Source organism: Apodemus sylvaticus, chromosome 19 (assembly GCF_947179515.1).
Source record: "Apodemus sylvaticus chromosome 19, mApoSyl1.1, whole genome shotgun sequence".
Classification (NCBI taxonomy): Eukaryota; Metazoa; Chordata; class Mammalia; order Rodentia; family Muridae; genus Apodemus; species Apodemus sylvaticus.
In genome coordinates this window covers 45,315,495-45,343,031 of record NC_067490.1, presented here as the reverse complement: position 1 = coordinate 45,343,031, position 27,537 = coordinate 45,315,495, and the positions used below count along the sequence as shown (strand labels likewise).

Sequence of the window (27,537 nt, the reverse complement as noted above, 5' to 3'; positions counted from 1 at the left end):
GTTTCATCGACAGCTTCATTTTCAAACCCACTGTGGCTGGGGAGGCCAGGAAGGCCTGCAGAACAGTGTCACAGGCACCCCTGGTCTAGGTAGACCAGGCCGTGGAGGTCAAGGCCCTCCCCTAGTGACCCACTTCTGCCAGTTACGCCTCACCTTCCCTTGGCTGGGGAACAGATACTCAAAGCATGAGCTTAGGGACACATTTCAGAGTCAACCGTAGAACGGATCACATTGGCTATGCTAGAGTCAGTCATTCCAGCGTGACAGAAATCATACTTGACCCCTCCACCTAGAACTCTGCCTTCTCACCCTGTTTACCTTAGAAGGAACAAAACAGCGTCATTCTCTGACTACCTAGTCCAGCCAGGAGACAGAGTTAGGGTAGTGGGGAGGAGGGATAGTCTGTGTCCCTAGGCCCCAGGAGAGGCTGGCTGTCTAAGGCTTCCCCAGGGCCAGAGGCATCAGCTGTAGGAGGGACGTGGGCTACAGGAGGACCCCAGGCCAACCACAGACAGCACAGATGCACAAGAAATCCCACAGGGCATCGGACCTTGGGCAGAATCCAGAGCTGGACCGTGGTAAAGAAGAGGAGGTCTTCCCAGAGAGCGTCCCCATGGGTGCTTTTCCTGTGGGAAAAGGACACAAACAGGTTACCTCACAGGAGTGCTGGCTGGACTTTTGACAGAGCAGAAGCCACACTGAATTCTGCTAAGTCAATTGTAACATTTCTCCGCTCTTTGCAGGGAGACACGCTCAGCGTCTTGTATCATGACTGTGATTGCACTGGGCACTGGCAAAAAGCCCATACAAGAAATGTAACTGTCTACGGCTCCTGTCCATGAGGTGCTGACTTGATAAAAGGTCATAGGTTGCTTTTGGTGGCATCCCAGGGATCACAGGGCCTGCGGCTTAACAGTGCACACGTTCTGTGCCCAGTGACATCACAGGGTGGGGAGAGCCCAGTGGTCAGCGTCCCTCCTGCCTAACCCCCTCCCTCCCCCCATTCTCATAATTACTCTGCATCTGCTGTGTGCTAGCCATACAAAGACAACCACACACTGCACAGAGCTTCCAGTCTGCAGGACAGTAGCAACCAAGGCTCTTACTGTGGAAACCTCAGGTTAGGACCAGAAATGTCTAAAGCATGAAGAAGAATCAGTGATCACACAGGAACTTGATGATGACTGCTGAAGAAACGGAGGTGCTCTGACCCAGATCCCGGGGCTGGAGTCTCTGGTCTCCCCTTCCCATCCTCCCCTCCCCAAAGAAACTGGGGAGCACAGTCCCAGATCCCAGGGCCGGAAGCTTTGGTGCAGCCCTTGCCTCTTGCAGAGAAGGAAATTGTGACTCAGGCCTGGAACGTGCAGGTCAGCTGAGGGTGCGGCAGAACGCCCAGCAGATGTTCTGGTATAGAATTCTCCCCTGCAGTGAGGCCTGGCTCACTGTGGTTTTGAAAAGAGATCGGGATCCCACCATTGGGCTTCAAGTAAGTCCAGTGAGGGGATGCTGAGGGGAAGGAAATAAAGCAGAACCAACTGGTTTAAGTCTTTGGGAGGAATGTGACAGAAGATGGCTGTCTCCAGGTGGTGGCTGAGGGAAAGCTGGGTGCATATGAGGCCAGGGCCACGGTCCCCAGCAAGGGGCTCACTGGGCCACAGGCGGCATTCCAACCAGTCAGAGGATGATGAGGGAAGCAGAAGGCAGGATATAGCTGTGAGGTGATGTGAGGGGAATGTAGCCCATCCATACGGTAGGCCAGGCCGCGTTTCTTGCTTATGACATGAGGAAAGCCTTATCTCCTTTTCAGGGATGTTGGACTTCGCCAAGATTAAAGACATACAGATGCTTCTTTACAGGATGTCTTTGGGCAGGCCCTGAATAGATAATACCGAAGTATTGTTGTGGCTGGGCCTGTTTGCTGTTCTTGTGAACCAATCCCTGAGTGAATAAAGGAGCCAATCACTGGGCGAGTAGGAGGGACTTCCGGGTTGAACAGGGGAAGAGAGGAAGCAGCAGAGAGTTAGGTCCTTTTGGACAGTGATAGTGTGAGGACAAGATGTAGCTACGAGTGTCTCCCGTGTTCAGTGGCAGATCCATCAGGATTTACCACCGGAGGACTTAGATTTAATAAGGCTTACAAGATATGATTTTAGTCGTTGTGCCCAGCGATTGAGTTACCGTTGCATTTTCCTTCACATGGAAGCTCATCTGGGTTCAAGAGAGAAATGTACTGCGGCAAAGCATGGGTTTGCCTGAGGTGCACCACAAAGGCTGTGGGGGGTTTGAAGCACAGGGGTGGCGTGGTAGTGACCCGCAGAGGGAACCTAGCGGGCTGGGTGGAGATATCGTGGAGTTCAGAGTCAGAGTCTCCATAAGATAAAAACAGGTCGGCCATTGCCCTGCAGTGCATAGCCGGCCAAACTGCTGGGGCAGAGAGTGCAGGAGTAGTGGAAGCAGGCTGGTCATTTTTTAATATTTCCTGCAACAAAGTATCAATTGTTTTAACCAATTGTTACTAAAAGAAGAAAATATAAAAGTAAAATAACCCAACTTTGTGCAGTGTGTGTTTGTGGTGTGTGAGCGTGCTCATGATATGCATGTGTTTGTGATATGTGTGGTATGTTGTGTGTGTGTTTATGATGTCTATGTGCCCACACATGTGTTTGTGATATTTGTGGTCTGTATGTTTGCAGTACATTTGTGATGTGTGTGATGTGATGATGTGTGTGGTATGGTATGTGTGTATGTGATATGTGTTCGTGATGTGTGATATATGTTGTGATCTGTGTTTATGTGATGTGTGTTTGTGGTGTGTGTGGTGTATGTATGTGATATGTGTGGTATGGTGTGTGTATGTGATATGTGTTTGTGATATGTGTGGTGTGGTATATGTGATGTGTGTGGTGTGGTGTATGTGATGTGTGTGATGTGTGGTATATATAATATTTGTGATGTGTGTGGTGTATGTGATGTGTGGTATATGTAATATTTGTGATGTGTGTTTGTGATATATGTGTGTGATGTGTGGTGTATGTATGTGACATGTGGTGTATGTATATGATGTGTATGTGTGTTTGTGATGTGTGTGGTGTGGTATGTGTGTATGTATGTGGTGTGTTTGTGTGTGTGCTCAAGTGTGTGTGATATGAGTTCATAAGACAACCTGGTGGAACTGGTTCTCTCCTTTCACCTTCACATGAGGATGTGGGACCGTGCAAGGCAGTCCGTGGCCTGGTTGAGCGAGGCTTACTCTGGAGACCCAGTAGAATATTCTACAAGGGACAGAACCGTGACCCAGGCTCCCAGACACTTAGGCTCCTGACACCAACTCCATACTCCTGATTCCTCAACTCCATAATCCTGTGGCCATCAGTCAAGTAGGGCGAGGCTGGACTCCACCCCCACAGTCAGCTGACTACAGCCAGGTTTGCCCCGCCCACAGTTGCCTGGCAACAGCCAGGTGGCCTGCCCACTATAATAGGGGCTGCTCCGCCCCTTCTAGCTCTCTTGCCCCTCTCTCTCTTGCCCCCTGTTCCCCCTCTTCCCACGTGGTCATGACCAGCTCTCACCCCTCTATCTTTTCTTTCTCTCTTTACTTCTCTTTTCTGTGTCCTATTTTTCTGTAATAAAGCTTTAAAAACATGGACTGTCTCTTATCTAAGCCCGCCGTGTTGGAGAAATGGAGCAGGCCTTAGCATCTCCAGCCACCAGAAAGGACCAAAGACTCTTCTGCCTGGCCAGGCTTCCTCTACAGGTACACAGGCCTCCCTCCGCAGCTACAGGGGCGCTCGCCATCCCTATACAGGTACGGGAGGGGGGGTACGGGGCGGGGTGCGCGGGGGCGGGGGGAGTGGTGGTGGTTCGGGGAGGCCCTTCACATTCCCAACAGCCAAGAATCAAAGTCAGGTCCTCAGGCTTTGCCGCAGTGCCTTTACACAGAGCGAGCCCCTCTCACAGGCCCAGCGTGTGTATTTTCTTTGTAATCATTAAGCAGCATCGTTAGCATAAACCGGAAACAGTTCTGCGATTTTCTATATGTATGTTGTATTTCTTCATAACAAGTAGGGGAAAGATTCTGATGAAGACAAGAGGGCCTTCCTCAAATGGAAAAAAATGGGTAAAAATGAATATAATAAAAATAGCGTGGGCCGGGCAGTGGTAGTGTGGACCGGGCAGTGGTGACGCATACCTTTAATCCCAGCACTTGGGAGGCAGAGGCAGGGTGATTTCTGAGTTTGAGGCCAGCCTGGTCTACAGAGTGAGTTCCAGGACAGCCAGGGCTACACAGAGAAACCCTGTCTTGAAAAACAAAAACAAAATAGTGTGATATCTTTGTTTTATGTTGGGTAAGTTGTGACATAAAGCTAATAAACTTGTTTTATATTTAAGAGAAAGACATCTCCTTGGGACAGATGACACTGTGGATTTTAGAAGGCATTTCCCGAGCAACCTCACACTGCCATTTACTGAGTCCGCCTTGAGTCAGTAAAGACATTGATATAAATGCAGCCCTGATCACTTGAGTGTAAAAGTACAGTTGTGACCCAGAGGCAGGCCTAACTGAACGCATAGGAAGAGTTGTTTTTATTCTTTAGTGAAGGGAGTTGTCTTAGGGTTTCTATTCCTGCACAAACATCATGACCAAGAAGCAAGTTGGGGAGGAAAGGGTTTATTCAGTTAAACTTCCACACAGATGTTCATCACTAAAGGAAGTCAGGACTGGAACTCAAGCAGGTCAGATGCAGAGGCCATGGATCTTTCTTACTGGCTTGCTTCCCCTGGCTTGCTCAGCCTGCTTTCTTATAGAACCCAAGACTACCAGCCCAGGGATGGCACCCACAGAGGGCCTTCCCCACTTGATCACTAATTGAGAAAATGCCTTACAGCTGGATTTCATGGAGGCATTTCCTCAAGGGAGGCTCCTTCCTCTGTGATAACTCCAGCTGTGTCAAGTTGACACACAAAACCAGGCAGTCCAGGAGTGCTGGTCTAATTGTTTATTTGGGGAGTGATCAGTTTAGAAAAACAATTTATTGATAATGTCAAATTTATGGGGCAGGAAGCCAAAGTGTGGAGGAGACCTCATTCACAGTGGACCTCGGATCCAGTCTGAATGTAGCAGTGAAAGGAACTGGGTGTTGTCAGTCACATAAGGTTGTCAGGTGTGGGATGACACTGGTTTCCAAGTTCACCAGTCTGTCACCTTGGCTTTCTTCTGCTGCTGTCCACTGAGAAAGGTCGGCTTGTGGGGGGCGGCAGGTCTCTCCTTTCCAAAATCCATGAGTGTCATGTGGGCTTCTGTTAGAGTTGTCATGACAACCCACACTCCCTCTTTAGTGATGTATCTTTGTGATCAATAAGCGAAGGAATTAAAAGACCCAACTCATCTTTCTATGGTTGGCTTTCTGAGAGAGAGAGAGAGAGAGAGAGAGAGAGAGAGAGAGACCTGAATACAAATGGTCGGTTCCTAACGAGCCTGGGGGCCCCAGGAGAGCATCCACTTATGTAACTTCACTTGGCTCCACTGCCCATTTCAAATATAGACTTAAAGTGTCTCCTCAAACAAAAGCCTTCTGATGAAAGAGTTGAGTGGCAAGATTCTCCAGGGACTCTGGGTGCTGTGTGCGTTGGGTGGGAAACTGTACTTTTATAAACATCCACAGTTTGGAGACCTTGACAGGTCTTCTTCACACATGTCTTACTCAGTGACTGTCGCACATGTCTGGTGACCTGACCCGACTCCTCCCACTCCTGTGCTGGGTTTGCTATCACATAGGTACGGGCTTTGGATCAATAGCCTGACAACTTAACACTGACATTAACACCAGACATAAAGACTTGGCCAAACTTCGTTTTTTCCTCCGCCATCTTCCTGGTTCACAGGCTTACCCCATCTCCAGGTGGAGAGGTAACAATGAGATTTAATGACCTTTGGGCTTCGACTCACACACCCCATGGGTGTTAGTATAAGATGATTCCAGAAAACTTGACATCAGTGCATGCAACACATTGCACAAAAGAGACACACATATCCTGAAGAGTCCATCTGTACGGTCTGGAATTACGAGCCCAGAAAGTAATTGTGTTTGAGGTTCTAATCTGGGCATGGAAGTCGGCCACCTGACAGGTGGGTGAGGGCACAGGTTCATCTCTCATCTTTTTTCAAGACGGAACAGAAGAACAGTTTACCCACAAAGCCCCCTGCCTGCTGGGCCAGTCCCGAAGTCACATAAACGCTGACCACATCTTCCCAGATAAGGTTTTATAATAAGGTTCTGACATTTACATTTCCAAGGTGTAAATATAGACTCTGGCGTTTAAAAGGAACATTTTGAATGAATCCTTCATGTCTTTCCTCTGACGGTCAAAGGACAATAGCATGTGTCTCTCCTCACCCCATGTCATCAAGAATCTAAAACCCAGCTGGGAAATAAAAAGGTTAATTTAGAGCTGGGTGTGGCGGCCCAAGCCTGTGATCCCAACACTCACCAGGCTAAGTAAAGAGAAAGAGAAAGTCTGAGGCTAGACCCTAGCACAAAACAAAACCATTCAATATTTTCAAGATACTTGTTCTTTTCTTAACTTTCAAGCTTTTCTTTTACCTTTGTTTTTGTTTCTTTGAGACAGGTTTATTTTTTCTGTGGAACCCTGGCTGTTCTGAAACTCACTCTGTGGACCAGGCCGGCCTTGAACTCGCGCTTCCTGAGTGCTGGAATCAAAGGCGTGCACTATCTCTGCCCAACTTTTTTAAATACTTAAGCGCAGACCCCTCTGCCTGTCTCAGCATGGCTTCTGTCAGCCCTTCCTTACTCTGGTTTTGTTTTCCAAACAGGAGCTTCTGCTTCTGACGTGCTTTCTGTGAGAATTCCCTGAGGTCTGGGTTCAGGATATCTTCCTGGAGGAGGTTTGTGCTTGCTTTTGATAGTTGCTTGGAGTCTCACAAACCAGGCCTGAGGATGCCTGGTAATTCCACTGTGGCATGCATGGCCTTGACTCTCATCTAGTAAGCGGGGCACCCTGTAGGTGTGGCTCCTAGGGGAGAGGGTCTTTCTGCGCTAATGTCAGCACAGGGTCCTTTTTTTCCTTTCAGCACAGCAGATACATTTCATAGTTATCTCTCCTACTTGGAGAACACAGCTTTCTGGGCAAAGTTCTTATTATTCTCTTAATTGCAGGGAGATCTGGGAATTTCTTTTCTTCTTTTTCCTTTAAAAATTTTTTTTAGACAGGCTTTGTTTTGGGTCTTCTTGCTTTCCAATGATTCGTCTTTAAAAATTTTTAAATATTAATACTACTTTTTCCTTTTTGGTTCTATTGTTTATCATGCTTGGTTTCATCCAGAAGTTCATTTTGAGTATTTATATACTCCAATCACACTAAACTGAAGTATTTCTTTTTTTTTTTTTTTTTTTTTTTTTTTTGGTTTTTTTGAGACAGGGTTTCTCTGTGTAGCCCTGGCAGTCCTGGAACTCACTCTGTAGACCAGGCTGGCCTTGAACTCAGAAATCCGCCTGCCTCTGCCTCCCAGAGTGTTGGGATACAGGCGTGTGCCACCATCACCTGGCTTAAACTGAAGTATTTCAAACACACAGTTAGAAAACAGTCAGTTGTTAAGTAGAGTTGAAGTGCAGGGATTTTTTTTAATATTAAAAGTTTGTGTAGGAATGGAAGTTGCATGCGGGTGTGTGCACAGCTAGGGCCGCTGTTACAAGCAGCCTGAGATGTGGCTGCTGGGAACTGAACTTGGGTCCTCTGCAAGAGCAGCAAGCGCTCTTAACTGCTGACGGTCGGTCTTTCCAGTTCTTACCTGTAATTGTGTTGCCAAGGGTGCACCCCGTGTCCTTCAGTATTGTCCCCCTGCTCCAGCCTGGTCTCTCACCATTGATCCTTTGGGCCTTGTCTCCAGCATGCTGGGATCACAGGCCTGTGCCACCACAGCCAGCTCGGGCCTTTACTTCTTATTCAGGACCAACTTCTAGTTCTGAATGTGAGCTAGGCAGAAGACAGTGGAGGTGACAACACACTGCCTAAGAAGCTACCTAAGGGACAGACAAGAAGATGCAGGTGGACAGGCAGGCATGACCTGCTGTACGTCTGGGGGTAAACAGCTCCCAGTCTCCATCCAAACTACAATACAGCTACCTGCATGAACAGCAAAGAACCATCAGCAGCCACAGCAGAGTATCAGGTACGTGTTGAGGGGGTCAAGCGGACGCGCAGAGACCAGTGAAGACACACAGAAGGGACGGACAGGAGGCCTCACAGAGTGTAGATGCCACTGTCAGCAGATCTTCCGATTTTTCAAGAGCTATAAATCTATATTTCAGGTAAATCTCGGTTCTCTAAAACGCTGGCAACAATATTAGAAAACACAGGAGAGACCCGCAGAGCTGCCACGCGGGGGGCAGATCTACAGACATCCTGCAGCTCTGGGCTGGCTATGGAAGTGCTGGGGACCTGTGGTTCCTCTGGCTCCGGCTCCCTTGGTCAAGGCCAAGTGGCTGGTGTGCAGCTCCTCCTCTGCAGCGGTGACTGGAGACACCAAGCAAGGTCTAGAGGCACACGCCTGCTTTGGACCCGATTCTGAGGCTGTCACTCGCCGTGTAGCCTGAGACAACATCCTGTAGAATGAGAGGGATGATTTCAGCCCTGGCAGGTTGCTCTGGAGAGAAACTCAGATGGTTCATGGATGGATGGACCCACCTTCTCCTGTGGAATCAGGTAAATGCTCTGCCTTCCTGCTTGGAAGGAGCCAGTCACTACAGTGAACATGGGGCATGTGGCAGAGTGGTTCCCGCAACTGTGAGGACACAGGACATGTGACAGAGTAGTTCCCCTGTGAAGCACTCCAGCATCCCTGCCTGAGTGCCTGGTGAATGTTGGAAAAAACCTTCAAAGCCACTCTGTCCTCAGAGCGTGTGTGTGTGTGTGTGTGTGTTACAAGCCTTTTATGGTGGGCACGTGGAAGTCTAGACAGGGTTTCTCTGTGTAGCCCTGGCTGTCCTGGAACTCACTCTGTAGACCAGGCTGGTCCTGAACTCACAGTGATCCACCTGCCTCCGCCTCCTGAATGCAGGGATAAAAGTCGTGCACCATCAGAACTGGCTCAGTTTTCCTTTCATCACATGGTCTAAGAAGCCATCAGACATGGCAGAAATCATGGTTCTAGGCTGAGCCACCTCCCTACCCTATCTTCATGTACAATCCCTCTTTAGTACAGTAATTCTAACCTTAACGCTTTCAATCTATAATGCACTTGACCCAATCTGGGACTGGGGCTCCCGGGCTGAAAACCTCTCCAAAGTCAAGAGCTGGCTAATGAAGGAGTCAGGCTGAGTTCAAGAACTTGGACTCTTAATCTTCTTATCACTGAGTGCTCCTAATGTCACAGCAGAACTTACCTCCATGTAGCATCCTCCTCCCACTTTTGCAGATGGTGTCAGGGCTCCGGTCCTCTTAGATCCATGTTTGTCTTCCAAGTGAACTCCAGTCAGTCACTGTTAGATTTCCAGGGCATGTTATCAGGGCACACCTGAGAAGCAAGACAGCAGGAGGTAAAGGTAAAGGTAAAGGTAAAGGAGGGGAACTAGTGAGGACAAAAATCTGCCCAGAATGACATCCAACAGGACACCCACTATGTACATTGCTACACAGTGTTTAACAAAGACACCCCACTATGACAGGTTTGCTGAGAGAACACAGGGCAGACTGGGGAGCAGCCATATGCCCTCAGGCTGGGCGCGCTCTCCTTTTCAGCTGGGCCACATATTTGTTGGAAAAACAGAGAAGCCAACTCAGAAGAAAAGGACGCACTTTCCAGTGTGCAGCATGCTCAGCACCAAGAATTTTCGGCTGTGGGGCTGGAGTGGAGCACCACGGCCTGCCTACAGGGAGGACGGTGCTTAGCTTACCACAGTGTTCCCTAAGGAGGCTGAGCCTCTACCTCTTCCAGGCCCCATCACAGCTAGGTGTTCAAACGCTTTTATTCATCTTACTCAGGTTAAAAATTTAAAATATTGTTCCTTTAGTTCCTACATTTACATAAAAACGGATAACCACCACCTTAAATCATTTGAAGAAAAAAAATTCAAAACATTGTCAGTAAGAGGTGGGGAAAGATTTGATGATTTTTTTTTTTTTAAACCTCAGCTGGGCATGGTGCTGCATATCTGTCATCCCCACTCAGGAGGTAAGAGGGTCAGAAATTCAAGACTGGCTTTAGTTATATAGTGAGTTCAAGGGCAGCCTGGATTACATGAGACCCACCCAGTCTTAACAGCAAAATGAGAAGTCTACCTGAAAGATGATGTGGCATCACTGGGCCAACACTAACGATATGTCCTCAGTTTTTCTAGAATAATAAAGTTTTAGGTGAAAACAAAGGTTGTGGGAAGAAATGGAGATAGTTCAGGAGATCTACGAAAGGCAGGCAAAGAAAAAAGCAGAGGGAACCATGCATAAGGTTCAGTGTGTGTGTGTGTGTGAGAGAGAAAGCTTTTTCCATGGGAACTAAGGGCAGGGATAAATCCCCTGGGTGAAACACATACATCTGACAGTTAACATATACATGTCCTTGGTTTGTCTTGCACTGATTTCAAACGCTTGAAATATTTAATTTTTATATATTTCTTGTGGCATCAATCAAGACTGTAAGTCTTTGAGATAAACGGCATCGAGTGCCAGGTCCCCATTCCCTACCAATAGGGTCAGAATGCTCACAATGAATCCACAAACTCTTACAAAGCCCCAAATTTCTGCATACTCTTAGGATACACTGTGTTCTAATGGGCCGAGATGCTTAGACTTACAGATGCATGGATTTCTTTCATCGCATATTTGTGTATGTGTGTGTATTTGCAAAAACAATGAGTTAAATCTTTGCCGTTTGCGATGCACCATTGCAAAGCGTCGGTGAGCTTGCCTTCTGGATTGGGCACAGAGCCGGACACCAGATTCCGGGTAATAAGCCCTAACCTTTCTGCACAAATCCCCACCCATTTCGGGGGTACAGGCACTCGAAGCCGAATTTGCGATCCCACATCACCATCTACATTGCCAGGCTGTAAATCAAAATCAAGTTCCGGGCTTCTTAGTGGAGCAGACTCGAAAGGACAGAGGCGGGTCCTAAGGTAGCATAGCAACCCTAAAAGGCAGAATTCCTTTCTTCAGCTCCCCTTTCCAGAGACAAGCCGAGGTGACGGAAGGAAATGTATTTATTCGTAAATGGACCGAGCCACGCAGCTCGAAACCTGTACCTAAGGACTGGCGATATTTGGAGCAAGGACACAGACCAAGCAGGGTATTAAGTGTCCACCCTGTGGTCCAGGTGAGTGCACCGCTGTGTCCCTAAAGCTGCTGCTTTGTTCTGGTGAAGGCAGAGCCCGAAGAACAAGCAAAGCGGGCAGCGTCTTTCGGTCGGCGCCCTTGGTCTCCGAAGCTGCTTTGGTAGCGCGAGAATCTCGCCATGCAGACGAGTGGTCCGAACACAGGGGCTGTGCGGGAAGCGCGTTACGTGTCAGCCGGACTGCCTCGCAAACAGTGCCCGGGGAGGCCGCGGCGGCGCGGGCCTCACCGCGTCCCTCCGCCGACGCGGGCGGCCCCACGCGCCAGCCGCTCCGCCAGCCCCACATTCCAGTTCAGAAATAACACACACGTGTGCTGGTAAACAAGCGCGCCAGCAGCCCGGGGCTGCGCGTCCTGGGCGAGCCCGAGCTACGCACCCCCTCCACCCGCACGTGCCACCAGGCTCCGCCCACAGGCTGCTGCGCAACCAGGCCCCGCCCCAGCCCGCCAGACTCCGCCCAGCCCGTCTCTCCAGGGCCCTGGGGTCCTAGCGCCCACCGAGCTGGCAGTCTGGCGTCGCGGGGATTCTGCAAGTTTCTCGCCCTGATGGAGCGTGCCGCTCAGGTCCGCTCCCTACCTGCTTTCCCTCCTCCCCGCACAGTCCTCCTCTCGTCCTCCCACCGTGTGCGTGCCGAAGGCTGCCTCTCGCTCTCCCTCCCCTCTGTCCTTGCAATTTTACTCGATTGTTTATTATTTGCTGGGGGCGGGGGCGAAGGGGGAGAGAGGGGCGTCTGGAGCCCAGAGACTTGCGGCGGCGGCGGCCAGTCAGCGCGCGGCGTGGCTTGACGAGGAAGCCGCGCAGCGAATGGCGACGCAGCGCAGGGCTCCGGGGTCACGCGCGTGTAGAGACAATGACATCATCTGTTTGTACGCGTCGAACTAGCTTGGTGCAGGGGCGGGGCCTCACGTCACTTGAGTGACGGGTTGCGCGTAAAGCCTGGAGGCCGGAGTTCCGGGGTGGGCGGCCTCTGCTAGGCTGGCTGTTTTGGGATATTGGGTTGTTGCGGAGCCCAGACTTTAGCTGCAAAGACAGAGGAGTTTGTTTTGAAAGATACATATGAATCAGAATACGTAGATTTTTGATATGCATGTTGCATGTGGCACAGGAAAGCACACACGTACGGCCCAGAGGCACGGATCGTCGGATAAGGGATTGTGAAGGTGCTATTTGAAGCCCAAAGACTTGAAAAAGTCAAGCACGTAGTCAGCTGCATTATCGTAAGAAAACTGTTGCCCGCTTCCCAGTTAGGTTATCTGCTGCTCCTGCGTTTAGGACTGGGACGCACTGCACTTTTCTTCCTGAGTTGCACTTTTTCCGTGCACTTATTAGCCTTAAAATCCGTGCAAAGCGAAGCACGACTGTCCCTGGGCGTCCCAGGTGAGCGAGGGTCCAGTACACACCTTTTGGCGCCTAAGGTAAGGCACCGCGATCTTCGCCGACCAGCGTTTCCACGCCAAGGTAATCCTTGTCATCTGCGCCCGGCGTCTTAACTCGGGTATTACCCGGTGTCAGGTTCTAATAAGGAACCCGATCCTGGGGCGGGCTCCGACCCCACGCCCCCACGGGCAGGCCAGGGACCCACGAGCCAAACACAGGGCCCGAAGCTGCGGGGGCGCGCAGCAGTGTGCTCCGGGCCAGCATGTGGCCGCTGAGATCCTCGAGGGCGGGACCCCAGCACGGAGGGCTGCGGGAGCCGGCTGGGTCCCGACCCCCGCGCGCGCCCGACCCCCACTCCCGCAGCCCCGCGCGCGCAGGCGCGAGGGCGCACACACGCGCACTCCCACACGCACGCACAGCAGTACTCCCGGCCCCCGCCCCAGCCCTCCCCCTGGGCGGGGACCCGCCCCGCCGTCAGCCTAGGTTGAGGCTCCCTGCGAGTGTCTATAACTTTGTGCTGCTGCCGCGGCCGCCCTGCTCGTGGAAGGGAGGAGGAGGAATGTGGAAGGCGGCGGCGGCGCAGCCCAGGCTGACAGGCGGTTCCTCCAGCGGGCTGCGGCGGCGGCCCGAGCGTCCCCTCGTCGCGGTGCCCTGGGCTCGCGCGGAATCGTACGCCCTCCTGCCTCGTCCCTGAAGGGAAGGAGCCGAGGTAGGCGCCGGAGCTGTGCAGCGGGGCGGCCGCCTTTCCAGTGACTCCGGATCTGTTTCCGAGCTGGGCCAGGCGCTTCCCTTTCCCTCCCCGTGACTCGGTGTGCTCCCCCCCTTCCCTCCCGCTAGTGTCTTTAAAGGACTTGAGGGAAGGGGGGAACTGTCAAGATGGCAGCAGCGGGAGCAAGGAGGTGATGAACGTGCTGGTCCGGGTTTTCTTGCAGTCCGAGAGATTTGGCGCTTCCCGACCTGTTGGAAGATTTATGTTCCCACTTGCTTCCTCCTTCCCGTTCCTGACCTGGAAGGGGGCGGAGGGCCCCACGTCCCCAAGAAAATGCCCCTCAGAGCTTCATAGTGGCGGGGTCCTGCGGGGTCGGCCCTCTCTCTCTTTCGCTGGAAGTGACCTGGCAGGTCTGCACCCAGACCCCGCGCTCGCCCTGCTGGTCCGCGGGTGGAGTTGCCCGCGCCAGCCCTAGGGGGCCTTTCGCCTGGGAGGGGTGTGCGGGGGGAGGATCGCAGGCCCGGGGACGGGAGGAGAGCCCAGGACTCTGCTGACTTCGGCGGAGCCTGGGCGGGAGGCACTTGAGCGGGCCAGAGCCAAACATAAACAAACGCACGCACGCACGCACGCCCTCCGACCACTGCTGAGCTGTTGGGGTCCGGAGGCCGCCCACTCTTACTGGCGCCGACACCCCTCTCCCGGGGCGCCCTTCCCCCTCCCCCCTCCGCCCCGCCACCTAGCCCGGGGGAGACCTGCCGTTCCGGCGACGGCAGCGGGGGAGGGGGCTGCCCCGCGCGCGGCCGTCGATTCGCTCGCGTCTCCGGGGCCGGGCCAGGGGGCGGCGTCTGCTGCACCAGGTTCGCTGGGAGCACGTCCTCGGGTCTATCGGTTCTAGGTGGCGGCCGCGGCCGCGGGCGAGGACTCTCCGTGGATCGGGCTCCAGCACGGGATAACCAACTCTCTCTTCGCGCTTCCCTAGGTAGCTGGAGCTCGAGCCTTCGCGGCGCCCGGTCCCTACCCCACCGCACCCAGCCTGGGCGCGAGTGGAGAGAGCAAGAGCCCAAGCCGCGGGCGGCGGGCAGGCGGCGAAGATGGCAGAGGCACCAGCCTCCCCGGTCCCGCTCTCTCCGCTCGAAGTGGAGCTGGACCCAGAGTTCGAGCCACAGAGTCGGCCACGCTCCTGTACGTGGCCCCTGCAAAGGCCGGAGCTGCAGGCGAGCCCGGCCAAGCCCTCGGGGGAGATGGCCGCAGACTCCATGATCCCCGAGGAGGACGACGATGAAGACGACGAGGACGGCGGCGGCCGAGCCAGCTCGGCCATGGTGATCGGTGGCGGTGTGAGCAGCACGCTGGGCTCCGGGCTGCTCCTCGACGATTCGGCCAGGCTGCTGGCTCCGGGAGGGCAGGACCTCGGGTCGGGGCCAGCGTCCGCCGCAGGCGCGCTGAGTGGGGGCACGCAGACGCAGCTGCAGCCTCAGCAGCCACTGCCACCGCCGCAGCCGGGGGCGGCTGGGGGCTCTGGGCAGCCTAGGAAATGCTCCTCGCGGCGGAATGCCTGGGGGAACCTGTCCTATGCCGACCTGATCACCCGCGCCATCGAGAGCTCCCCGGACAAACGGCTCACTTTGTCCCAGATCTACGAGTGGATGGTGCGCTGTGTGCCCTACTTCAAGGATAAGGGCGACAGCAACAGCTCTGCGGGCTGGAAGGTGCGTGCCTATCAGGGGCTGGGGGTCGGACCTGCCAGCCCTGCGCAGCGCCGAGCGCGTACTGGAGCGGTCGGTTTGCCGACGCCGGTACTGGGCTGGCCGAGGAGCCTCTTTTTGGTGTGAGGCCTTGGGGTCGGGGGTTCTTTGCACTCCTGGAGGAGGGAAGCCTAGGATGGCCTCAGAGCGGGAAGGGAGTGCCCTAGGCAAGCCTTGGGCATGCCCAGGTGAGGCGGCTGTGGGCGAAGGACACAACCGAGGACGGGCCGATACATTGGTCTGTGCTGCAGGACCCCGACTACCGGGAGGAGATAGCGCTGTGGCCAGCTTTGGAATCCAGGGGCTGGGAGTAGGATGCTCCGAGGACAGCGGGGGTGGAGAGAAGGCGTGTGCGGGGGCGTGTTTGGGATAGCGTTCAAGTCAGTGGCAGAGCAAGAGACTAGCAAACTGAGTGAGGACCTTTGGGTCCGACTCTTGCTTGTGGGTGTTGACACCACCAGGCAAATCGATCCCTTTAGAAAAAAAAGCAATGGTCGCAGACCGGTCCCTGGCCGCCTCTCATGCCATCCCTCACACACCTTTACTCTTTAGAGACGTCACTCCAGCAAGCCTGCCAGCAGGTAGCTTCTGAAATGCTCTGGGGCTTGAAACAGGTCGAGTTTGTCACCGAAAAAGTGTTCTGGCTACACCTGCTGCTCAGGTGGAGGTCTGTGCTGCTGCAGGCAGTGTCTGAGGCGGGTGTCACGTGTCGTACTCCGGTCAGAGCTTTACCTTGGTGGGAGGGAGGGAAGGCTGATAATCAGCAGGGTTGGGCCATAATGGCTTCTGTCTATAAAGGAGCCGGAGAGACTCTTCTGTTCCCTATCAGCCTCTTGGGGCACCCCACACGTGGTACGGAGAGGTGAGGAAAGGCCTATGATGTAATGACTTCCTTCAGTTGGGCATCCAAAGAGGTTGGCTCCTGGTCTCTGCCTGGCTGCCCTGCTCTTCAGGGCACCTCCAGGCCCATCACCCTGAAAGCAGCCGCAGTCCCGCCCACATCCCTGGGGCGCGAAGTCACCCAGCAGCTGCCCTTGCTTACAGTTTCCTTCCTTTTCTTACCTCGCTGTCCGTGTGAGCTCTGTGGCTTCTGGCTTCTAGGTTTTTAGGTATATAAATAAGAACAGTTCAACTTTGTGGAGACCTGAGGTGAAGCTCTGGAGGAGCCTTCAGATAAAGAGTTTTGGGAAAGTGTCTAGTACTGAGGAGCCTTGCACAGATGGGTTAGGAGCAAACTGTGTGCTTTGCTCCCCAAACCTGTCTCATTTCCGATGACACAAATGCTGACGTCACAAGCTCATATTTGATCCACTTTTGTTGATTTCCAAAGGAATGGCACATGTGTGAGGTTAGGGTCGTTTACAGAAAAGAGGAGGTTCTGTTTAGAAGTATTGCTAATGTGATAGCTTTGAAAACAGCTCTGAAGCAGGTGGAAAGACTTTATGTCAGTGCCCATTGTCTGGAAGGAGTAGAGTCGGACAAAATGCATTCCGGAGTTCGGAATATTTTTCAGCTGCTTCACACTTGAAATTAAACCCTACGTATTTGAACTTGCTCCAGAAGGAGGTTATTCAATTAGTTAACATAGGAAAGGGTTTTGACCTTTCCTTGTATGTGCCTGTGCATATATGTAATATATATAACATATATGAGTAGGGGTGAGGGGGAGAGAAAGGGAGGTTGGGTGTATGTGTGTGTGTGCGTGCTCACTCAAGTCAGAGGATAACTTTTGGGAGTGGTTCTCTCTGTCCAAGTGCATCCTGGGAGTTGAACTCGGATCATCAGGTTTGATGGCTTGCGCCTTTACCCACTGAGCCATCTCACTGGCCCCCCTGATTTTTGGGGGGGATTTCAAAAATAATTTAATTCCATAAGTAGTGTTTCTTGTTATTGTGCTTATAAAAGTAACCAGTTTTGATTGTTTGTGGCTTTAATTCTTTTTTAGCTTTACTTTTGAAAGTAGTTACCAGAAGAAGCCATAGTTGAGTTTGGTCCATATTTTCATAAAGATTTTAGGCTTTCAGTAGAGCTAACGGGACACAGTCGCATGTGATCATGTTATAATTGTTTTTTTCAGTTTTTTCTTTTCGGTCTTGCTTCAACTGAAGCCATGTGAGGTATTTCCAATAGACTATCTCAAAGATTATTATGTCTAATTTAGGGCATATGTTTTACCTTTGCTTTACTTTTAGGGATATGTGTCATGGAATCCTTGAAGACTTGGAGGAATATAATTTAGTTGAAGTTTTTGTAAGATGACCTTCATCAAAGGAAGCAGCCCTGCGGACACTAAGATATCTTTAATGACGGGGAGAGAAGGCCTTTGAACACAGGCTGGCCGGGTTTATACACGGGCTATGACTAATGCTAGCCCTTTTTGTCTGCTGCTTTAGTGGGGCTGGAAGGGGGAGAGGGGTCAGGAGCTAATGTGACCCACGCCTGTGCCTCTGGGTTTAGGAACTGACTCTTGTGATGTGTGGCTGTTTTAGAAACCTGCGCTTTAACCACAGTACTTTCGTTGTGAGTTATACTTTAGGATTTTTAGCTTCTAAAAATGTCTAGAATTCAGGTTAACCTGCAGATGTTTGCATACAGGGCAGGAATTCGTGTCTTAGGATGCACTTTTGTGGCTTTTTGGGCCAGAACGTTTATGTGTTATAACCAGAAATATCACTTTAAGATTACAGAAAGAAGCCAAGGCTTAATGGTAGGTAGGCACCTTTACATCACAGCACCCGGGAGGTAGAGGCAGAGGCGGAGGCAGTGGCAGGCAGTCTCTGACTTTGAGGCTAACGTGGTCTTCATGGCGAGTTCCAGGACTACATAATAGAAAGACTGACTCAAAAAAGCCAAAATTACAGAATTAAAGAATTAGAAAAGACGTCTTGAGATTAGAATTTAGACCAGTCATTTTTGGCATTGGTTGGCTTTTTAGAATTACCTGGGAACAACTGAAAAATACTAGTGCTCAGAGGATCTGGTAGAATTTGACTCATGTGTGACGTAGCGCGGGCACCTTTTTGCTTTGGTTCCTCAGGTGATCCTAATGTACAGCCAGGCTGCAGCTTGCTGAAGAGATTAAAGACTGCTCTCAGGTCACAGGCATAAAAGGCTAATTAGCAGCTACAGGTGTACGGGTCTGTGTCTGGGCCTTATCACACTGCTTTCTTTAAATCGGTCGTAAAACCTTTTTTGCTTTACTGAGAAGCACATCCGACACCCCCACCCCCACCCCAGCCAGCGCTGGCCTGTCATTTAGGCAGCAACAGAACACCAGAGGGACACACAGGAGGGGAGACCAAGCCAAGGGCTCATGTTTGGGTAGCTGCAGGATGTGTCACTCTCTGGTGTGGTTGCTTAGGAAGTCTGAAGTAGCACCGATGGCAAAAGTTAGCATTTTAGCAAAAGAGGAAGCCCTTGCTCAGCGCACGCTTAGCTGGGAGGGCGATGGCTATCTCGGAGGTCCCTTACCTCAGGGCATTAGAGTGGAGGGAACAACCGGGTGTGCTTGTAGGGGGGAAAGGTTCCTTTATTCAGATTAAGTTGGAGTGCCCTGTAGTTAATGCAGTGTGAGCTCTGTCTGTTGGGTGGCCCCAAGCCCTCTGGGCTTTACCAGGAATCCGTGTTTATCATTTACCCTGTTGGACAGACCCCCACACCCGCTGTTTCTCATGGGTTAGGGCAGGATGCTAAGCAGCCATACTTTCCTGTGGGGGGTACCTACTGTGTGGGGATACCTACTGTGTGGGGTACCTACTGTGTGGGGTACCTACTGTGTGAAGACCTGCTGTAGCACAGAGGGTGAGTCTTCCAAGTCTGAACCTTTCATGGGAAAGTGTGCCTCTTGATTGTTGCAAGGTAAAAAGAAAAAAAAAAAAAAGAGAGCGAGTTGGCCAGCCCTTGATACTTTCCTAGGAGGGACCCTGGAGATACTTCAGTATACTGTATTAAGAAAATATTATTTGAATGGCAGCTTGTTTTCAGATTTTATTTTAAATTTCAAAATGACAAGGCTGTAATTGCCTCTTGGTTTGCAGTTTGCTCTTTGGCCCCTTCAGATACCAGAAGGCGAGTTACAGTTGTGTGTGAAGAATCTGTCTTCTGCTTGGCCTTTGTTGTTTGGTAATTTCCTCTGGCAGCCTGTCCTTGTCAGTGATTCTCAGTAACACACTTCCTCTTTCTACTGTCCCACTGCCTGCACCGGGGACTGTTTTCCTCTTTCGCAAAGCTGTGTCATTGACCTATGAAGTGAAAAAATTGGTCCTTTTAGACTTTGATCTTTGAACCCCATGTAACAGAAAGACTCTTCAGAACGAGGCAAAGTGTGTGTTTTCATGTGTTTATCTCCTCAGAAAATGAAACTACAGCACGCTTATTTTTAGGAGACTTCGGGAGGGTTCTATTTTTAGGAACCGACACTGTAGGGTATGTTGAAGATAAACTTTTTAGTGTTCTGCTTTTGATTCATATATAAACATACCAGATTGTTTATCTGAAAGATAATGAAAAAGGCCTTGTCTCCCAGAAGAGTCATTTTTGTGGATTGGAAAAAAACTTAGCAAACATCCACCCAAACTTGATGATAATGCTGTAGGCCCGTGGTGAGTTCACCGATTATCCATCGCTGGTGTCTCAGAGTCTGGATTTCCAGGGCTGGAGAGAAAACGGAATTTTTTTGGTTGTAATATCTTTCCTTTGGGAGACAAACTTGATCCTCCTCTTGACTAATTGGTTTCTTTTATATATGTCACACATCGAGGAGTCTAGGAACCAATCTGCCTCACGGCTGCTCTAGAAGGAACTGGGGAGCAGACATACAAAAGCGTCCCCATACCCACTGCCGTCCTGGCTTGGTGGTAAGCGGATTGAAGGCGGCACAGGGAAAGTTCCTTGCACCCGCTTCCATCAGCTCCGGTGTGGATTGAAAGCATACTGTATGTCCACGGGTATTCTGCCCAGCCCCAGGGATCCGATGGTAGGATCAGGCGGGTAACCCTCGAGTTCAGAGGGCAGAGACGGCCACTGACTGGAGAGCTGTTTAGTGAACGTATTCTTCTTGCTCACCCTTGGCATCTTGCGTATACGTGCTTCTGTTTCCCAGGGCCTCACCTCTGCTGAGAGGCTGTTGCAGATGGCAAACTCACTCAGCATTGCTCTTGGGTTAGAGCCGCCCTTTGGCTATCTGCAGGCCACTTTGGGCTTGCTAAATAGATGAAAGTCCTCTGTGGCTTGAGGCCTAGAGTTTACGTCTGTTTGAGAAAAGCCCGAGTTTCCCAAAGTCCACCTGCTAGAGCCCGCCTGCATCTTTGCATGGATGTGAACTCTGCAGCTCTGTTGATGAGGCCTGGTTCACGGAGGCCAGTCCTCTGGGGGTGTGGGACTGGAGAGAGCTGACTCATCCACACTGCTTTTCACGTAAACTCATAACTAAAAGGGGTCATGAGAGGTCTGTCTCATTTCTTGCGGGTGAAGTACCAGGCCAGGAGCACGGGTGACCGGGTCAGGGTTTCACAGCTTGCTGGGGTGTGGTTAAAGTGTGCTCACAGGAGTGCAGGGCACCACTGCTGTGGAGAGTGCTGCTCGCCTCTGTGGTTTCCAGCTGCTTCTGTCAGAGCAGTTTGCTTCCAGTTCTGCAAGCTTCTACATCACATGCACTCTTTGGCTCCTCCCCCTTCCTCTAAGCTGACTCTCACAGGAGTGGCTGTGTCTCCCTGACCCCCCAGCCCACGTCCCCACAGGAAACTCAGTTCACCTTGCAGAAGAAGTCCCCTCAGACCCCATCGCCCAGCTCTCCCTGGGTTCTTTGTACCTTCTTTTGACTCTCAGATATACTTAGAGGTGGTTTGGGTTTGCTGTGTCCTCTGTCACGAGGGTGGCTGTCTTCTGAGGGGAAAGTTGAGAGCGACGGAGACTCAGGATTTTGAGCTGGCAGGGCGGCCTGGGTACTTGAGGGTGCGCACAATCTCAGGCCGCCTGGCGGGGTGTTGGCATGATGGGATGTAAAGGCGGAGTTCCTTGGGGTATTGGCTTCTTACTATGAAAGTCCCTGAAAAGTTCAATTCACACTGGAAATGGGAGGAGGCGTGGTAGCATTTCCTCATGGGAAAGAAGAAACCAGGCTTGTCCATCGGTCCACATACTGCCTTCAGTGTCAGCACGTCCTGTCTGAGCGGTGTTAGCTGAATGCTGCTTCCTTCTCCTCTAGGATCCACGCTGGTCAGGGAGTGAGGCTGTTTGTAATCTTCTGTACTGGAGGATGTAAGCCTCGGATATATGGAAAGCTATATTTCTACCTACTGGGAAATATGTCACCTGTCAAGGAAGGGGAGCTAGCAGTCTGTCCTTATGAGCAGCCATTGCAGGACCAGCCTGTGGCTTTTCTGAGTCGGGAGTTTTCTGAATAGGTGATTAGGCAAGAGACTTAGACCCAGATTCTGATTACTTCTCTGTCAGAGTCATGACTCAGGACACACACACAGCAGAATTATCAGCCTGTGCGGGGCTGCGCTGGACCTGGCTGGTGGTGTCTAGGCACATGCCTGATTGTAAGGCCACGCAGCCTAGGCTGGGTTAGAGAACAAGGGCTGGGTTGGCCTTCCGATCTTGAGATCTCTTTTCATTTTTGCCTCCTCAGTACCCAGTGACTGCTGTGAGATAACATTGCAGAGTGAAACAGATAAACTTCTCTGGTTGGCCATGGTCCCTCTAGCAGCTGTGCAAGCAATGCTTGGCCGTGGTGAAGAGGCCAGGTTATCTGGGGGATCCTGGCACTAATGCCAGATGTTCCTGTAGAGAGGAAAGGAGCCCAGGGCAAGGAAGGGACAAGACACCGGTGAGGAGACAAGGCCAAGGTAGGCCCTTCTCCAAGCCTGCAGCAGAGACAGGGTTCTCTCCCGGGCGCCTACGGCGGGCACTGTGCTTGTTTTGAAGTTTATTGTTTACTGTTTTGAAGGCTCAGGTGTAGGGAGAGTCCATATTCTATTTCTGATTTCGGTCAGTATTCTCTTAAAACGGTAATTTAGCTCCTGAAGTCCTTGAAAACCTACTTTAAATTTAGAGCCAGCAGAGGGAGTCCACAGGTCTTTAAGCTGATCTCGAGTATATCCTTCTCCATAAAGCTAAGATGTCTTGACTCAAAGAATTCTGCTATATAGTGCTTTCGTGACTAAATGTCATTCATCATTTGAAAAGGTAATTTGAGATGGAGATTAAATACTTAAAAGTAACTTTGTTAAAGAAAACCTTAGTTTCCTAAGACCCATGATCTCTTGCTATCAAAAACAGTTAAGTGGGATTTAGTTTCCTAAGTGTCTCACTTTGTGTCCCAGGCTGTCCTTGAACTTGCAATCCTTATAACTCAGCTATTATGCCTGCCTGCTTCTCTGTAAGAATGATTGTAACTGTAGGTAACTCCTAGTGCCTTTGTCCTGTTGCAATAGCGTCCTGATATTCATAGGAGTAGTTATTTATACTGAACTCACAATATGCTGGGGAAATGGTTAGTTGGTAAACGCGTACCACACAGGCAGGAGGACCAGAGTTCGATGCCCAGAATCCACGTAAGGCTAGCTCTGCAGTCTAGGGAGATGGCATGGCACTACTCTCAAGCATGAGGGTCTGAGTTCAAATCCCAGGGGCAGGCCAAGACATGGCTGCCCGTGTCCATAGTATTGTTGGGAAGGAACAGGATTCCAAGAACTCCCTGGCCAGCTTTTAGCGCCAAATTGTAAGTTTCTACTTTAGTGACTGACCATGCCCTGGCAGTGAGAGCCAAAGAAGACAGCTGGCACCTTCCACTGGCCACTGGGTGTGCATTCATGAGCAGACATGCCTGGGCACTGGTATGTGGTGCCCACTGGGGTGTGGTGCCCACTGGTAATCCTAGCACTGGGAGGTAGTCAGGTGGATGGATAGGTCAGCCCCAGGCCACTGGGAGATCCTCCTCAGTAAACAAAGATACAGGAGAGCTCTTGCGCATCCGCATCTGTACACACAGGAGGATGTTAGAGATGCGTGCCTAGTAGGAACCTTTTATAGATCCCTTTAAAACCAACACAATAGTTTGTTTTAGTGCTTTTGTGGTACTTCTGTTATTCCAAGCTTTTCCAGAGTCCCGTGAGCCGGAGTCTCATTTCTAGCTAAGTTTTGTCAGTCATGCTTTTTTTTTTTTTTTTTTTTTTTTTTGCGTGGTTGGGGGTGGGGCAGGAGGTAGGGCGGGGAAACTGTTAACTTCTTATAACTCTGCAGTGCTCTGATCGGCTGTTAGTCTTCCTTCTGCCGCCCTCCCATGCGCCCTCCCCCACAACATCCCTCCCCCCCCCCCCCAGTGACAGTAGTTTTATTTAGATTTGGCAATTGTAGTGGATTGAATCATGCGTTTTGAGGATTCATGTCTACCCAGAAGCTCAGAGTGTGACCTTATTGGAAACAAGGCAGTTGTGACTCGCTGAACACTAACTAACGTGTGCCAACTGCTCAACTATGTGGGGGTTTTGTTTGTTTTGTGTTTTGTGTTTTTATGTTACACTGATCCTACTAGGTAAGTAAATCCCAGGACGAGGAAGTGGTTAAGATCAGTGGAAGTAACTTGGGATTCACACCCAAGTACCTTACCTCAGAGTCACACCTAGACTGACTTACCTCGGAGTCATACCTAGACTGACTTACCTCAGAGTCACACCTAGACTGACTTACCTCGGAGTCACACCTAGACTGACTTACCTCGGAGTCACACCTAGACTGACTTACCTCAGAGTCACACCTAGACTGACTTACCTCGGAGTCACACCTAGACTGACTTACCTCAGAGTCACACCTAGACTGACTTACCTCGGAGTCACACCTAGACTGACTTACCTCAGAGTCACACCTAGACTGACTCCTGTGTTTTCTGTTCTGCTCTCCCTCCTCCTGCAGTGTGGGTGGAATGTAGTAGTTTAAAAATTAAACAACAAAGTCAGACCGCCTATAATCCTAGCACTCTGGGAGGCAGAGGCAGGCGGATTTCTGAGTTTGAGGCCAGCCTGGTCTACAGAGTGAGTTCCAGGATAGCCAGGACTATACAGAGAAACCCTGTCTCAGAAAAACCAAATCAAAAAAAAAAAAAAAAAAAGAAAAGAAAAAAGAAAAAGTTAAACAACAGCCACGTAGGACGTTTTACGTTGCCACCATTGTGCTCACTGCTAAGCCTTCAGACTATTCTTCACCATGGATCTTTGGAGCTATGCTGACAACAGCCAATGCCTCTCTGACCTGGTGTCTTAGTTACTTTTCTGTTTTCTGTTGCTGTGAAGAGGCCAAGATGGCATAGAAGGCGGCCTTCAGTGGGGGCTCACAGAGGGCGAGCATGGCAGGGTGCGGGCAGGAATCCTCTGGAGAGCTTGGCTCATGAGGCAGCCACAGGGAGCCACAGAGAGCATTAACTGGGGATGGTGTGGGCAATGACACGCCCTAGCAAGGCCACGCCTCCTACTCCTTCCCAAACAGTTCCACCAGCTGGGAAGCAAGTGTTGAAATATGTATGGACGGATGAGGGCTGATCTCATCCAAACCACCACAGCTGGCAGGGAGTGGAGAATGGACCATGATTCAGCCCTTTTCCCTGGATATCTTCATGGACTGAAAACTTGAAGGAACCTGTACATGCCTGCTCCTTTGGTGGGAGGAGGAGGCTTGAGATGTAGCTTCTAAACCTGCAGATGTAGCAGTTCTGCCTTGTGGCTTACTGTGTGTCATGCAGAGAGTGCTCGATCGAGTGATACCGGAATGTAGGAATCCTCTGATGTGCTTCTGCCTCCAGACAGCAGGACATCTGTGCCTCTGTAGCAGGTAGACAGATGACCACACAGCCCTGGGAAAAAAGTAGGCTTCAGGGAAAAAAATTCACAAGTTCCTGGCAGAAGTTTGGCTGCCAAATCATATTTCATAATTAAAGGCATTAACACTATTTTTCTGAGTTGGTGACTCTATGCAGTGCAGTTGTTAGTGGGTTTAGGGGCAGGCTGCCAAGACAGAGACAGGGATGTTGCATAATGTCCATTGCAAGCCAGGTTAGTGTTTATCTCTACGGAAGAGCCTGCTGAATTTGTCTTCAAGGTAGTATGGTTGGTCCCAAATTCTAGTTTCAGTTGGCCACAGGGCTGTTTTAGCCATGTGCTATAGTACAGAATGGGAAGCCGGAAGCTAAGTATCACATGCCATTCTGAACATGTTGCAGAAAACGTGCGCTGTGGCTTTGGTAGTGGAGATGGGTGAGAGGTCTGAGAGTTTCCAGACGATGGGCTGAACCCCTTTGATAAGTGCCAGGGTGCAGGCTGCTGCTGCCTGATAACTCAGTAGCCAGCATGCAGAGAGGGCGGGGCTGAGGGTGGAGGGCCTTGAGACAGCTGCAGGTGGCAGTGCCCAGGGTAGCCTTTTAGAAGAGGTCGCAGTTCTAGGTGTGAACCTGATGTTCACATAAAATTACGTTCACTTGAACTTGTTGAGTGTCCCCTTGGAAACAGATTGGGATCAATCTCAAGGCTGGGGTCTGTCAGTGCTAGAGGACTTTCCCACACCCCAAGAAAAAACCAAACAAGCAACCCATAGTGAAGACGTTGATTCAGGACACTGAATCTCAGGACCGCTGTCCCTCAAGTATTTTTCTTACATTTAAAACTGATATTCTCTAATCACGAATTATCCCGATGCTCGCCTTTAATCCGCATTTCACAGCAAGCTTGCACGGAATGATGTTCAAAGCCTGTTTGCAACCCTCTCTTGATTTTCATTTTAATTTTCCTTAATATTAGTTTATTTAATATTCAGTGACGTTAATTATTCTTCCTTGTTTTAAGAGTTTTCTAAAGTAAAAAACTTTGTTCTGGAAGTCTCCATTTGAGCTTTTTATCTTGTGCCAGTGTGTTCATGTTATGTAGAACCAACCGTGAGATAGAAGCTTAATAATTTGTTCAGCTGGCCCTGAGCAGAGGTCCTGCTCCTCCGGCCTCCTCGGTGCTGAGATTACAGCCTTGTGCCACCACTCCCAGCTTCTGTCTGAACCTCATTCTGATAAACTCTTTGACCACACGCACTCACACGTGAAAACTCCCTAGCCTAAAGGTCACTGCTGCCACGGTCCCTCAGCTGGTCACTCTGCCTCCAGGCCTCTGTTCATTCCCAAGCTAAGATTTGTTTATTCTTTCTCACCTTTCAGACTTTTCCATTGGATTCTTGTTGTTTTGTTTCGTTTCTCCTTTTCTGAGTAGGTTTGCTCCTTTGGTAACTTGAGAAGAGCCATCTCATTCCCTCTCTACTGGTTCTCTTTCTGTGTAGCCTCACCAGCAGCATTAGTTCACTATATATCATCAGTCTATATAGCGTACCAAATAAATGGTAGCCCACAGGCCAACACAGTTTGAAGTACGTCATTTTTAAGTAAAATTGAAGCCACAAGTCCAAGCATTCGACTAGATCTCTTTAGGAAAAATAAGGTAAAAAAAAAAAAAAATAGATGAGCTGCAGTGTTTATATAACCCGAGAAGCAGGCCCGGAACTGACTACTGAGAACGTTCTGGTACTGATCGTGTGAGAGCAGCTGGAGCAGGTACTTAGTGTTGGTGTGGCCTTAGCGCACTTGGGCTCTTAAGCTTGGGTAGATAACCTCCTAGGTGAGCTGGTATACTGTTTCTTGAAATTAGTGTCCTAGATCAGGCCTTCTATCTCCAACCCCATCCAATAAAGATACGTTTACAGCCTCCTGTTTGAATAGGTGCGTGTCCTCTGCTGAACTGAATTATCTCAATCAGTCCTGGTGAGTCTTCCCTTTCCAAGAACGATCATTATTTCAGACGGAAAGGCTCTGTGATTTTGACTGTATTTTAGGTTTTATGACACACAGTTATTAAGATAATATTTGGTCCTGGACAAGGGTTAGTAGTAGGTCTTCTTTGACTGGTGGGGAGAGGTTTATTCCAATAATCTCATAAAACTAGAGCCTGTGTTCCAGTTAAAGGACACAGTTATGAGATTAAGAATTTGTCTACTACGTTTTTAAAGAGGAAAATAAAAATCAGGCGCATTGTTTGTGTAACCTGGAGAGTCAAGCCTGGCCGACGGACCAGTGTAAGTGGCCTGGGGCTGACCGTGGAGGCAGCCTGCAGTGGGTGTAGTCTTGTGCCGGCTTGTTGGTGCCCACCCCGAATAAATGAGGCTCTGTGTGCTGGATATCTTGTGTTAGCAGAAACCATTGGCTGCTCAAATGGGTTAAAAATGATCACCAAGTAAATCTCTTAAATAAAATATTGCAATTCTCATTTGAAGATTTAAAGATCTCATTGAAAGATATCTGTATTCTATAACCAAATTTTAATTGATCAACCTGT

The 27,537-nt window shown here is 50.4% G+C and overlaps 1 protein-coding gene and 2 long non-coding RNA genes across 4 annotated transcripts in view; 1 reads left to right on the top strand and 2 right to left on the bottom strand.

The window, feature by feature from the left end:
- Nucleotides 1–4,666: 4,666 nt before the first annotated feature.
- Nucleotides 4,667–11,247, bottom strand: LOC127669471 (uncharacterized). The gene is made up of 3 exons (XR_007974366.1): nt 10,297–11,247; nt 9,402–9,532; nt 4,667–8,621 (listed from the first exon to the last, which is right to left on the bottom strand). It is a non-coding gene; the product is annotated as an uncharacterized LOC127669471 (long non-coding RNA).
- Nucleotides 11,248–13,217: 1,970 nt separating this feature from the next.
- Foxo3 (forkhead box O3) overlaps nt 13,218–27,537 on the top strand; it is a 97,301-nt gene continuing 82,981 nt past the window's right edge. The window contains exons 1-2 of the mRNA XM_052163465.1: nt 13,218–13,430; nt 14,410–15,139. Coding sequence (XP_052019425.1) covers nt 14,522–15,139 — 618 coding nt within the window. The 5' untranslated portion in view covers nt 13,218–13,430; nt 14,410–14,521. The remainder of the gene's footprint in view (nt 13,431–14,409; nt 15,140–27,537) is intronic.
- Nucleotides 23,508–24,402, bottom strand: LOC127669472 (uncharacterized). 2 transcript variants are annotated; one of them, XR_007974367.1, is made up of 3 exons: nt 24,045–24,402; nt 23,870–23,963; nt 23,508–23,815 (listed from the first exon to the last, which is right to left on the bottom strand). It is a non-coding gene; the product is annotated as an uncharacterized LOC127669472 (long non-coding RNA). The 2 variants fall into 2 exon arrangements; XR_007974368.1 differs by having other exon boundaries at nt 23,897–23,963.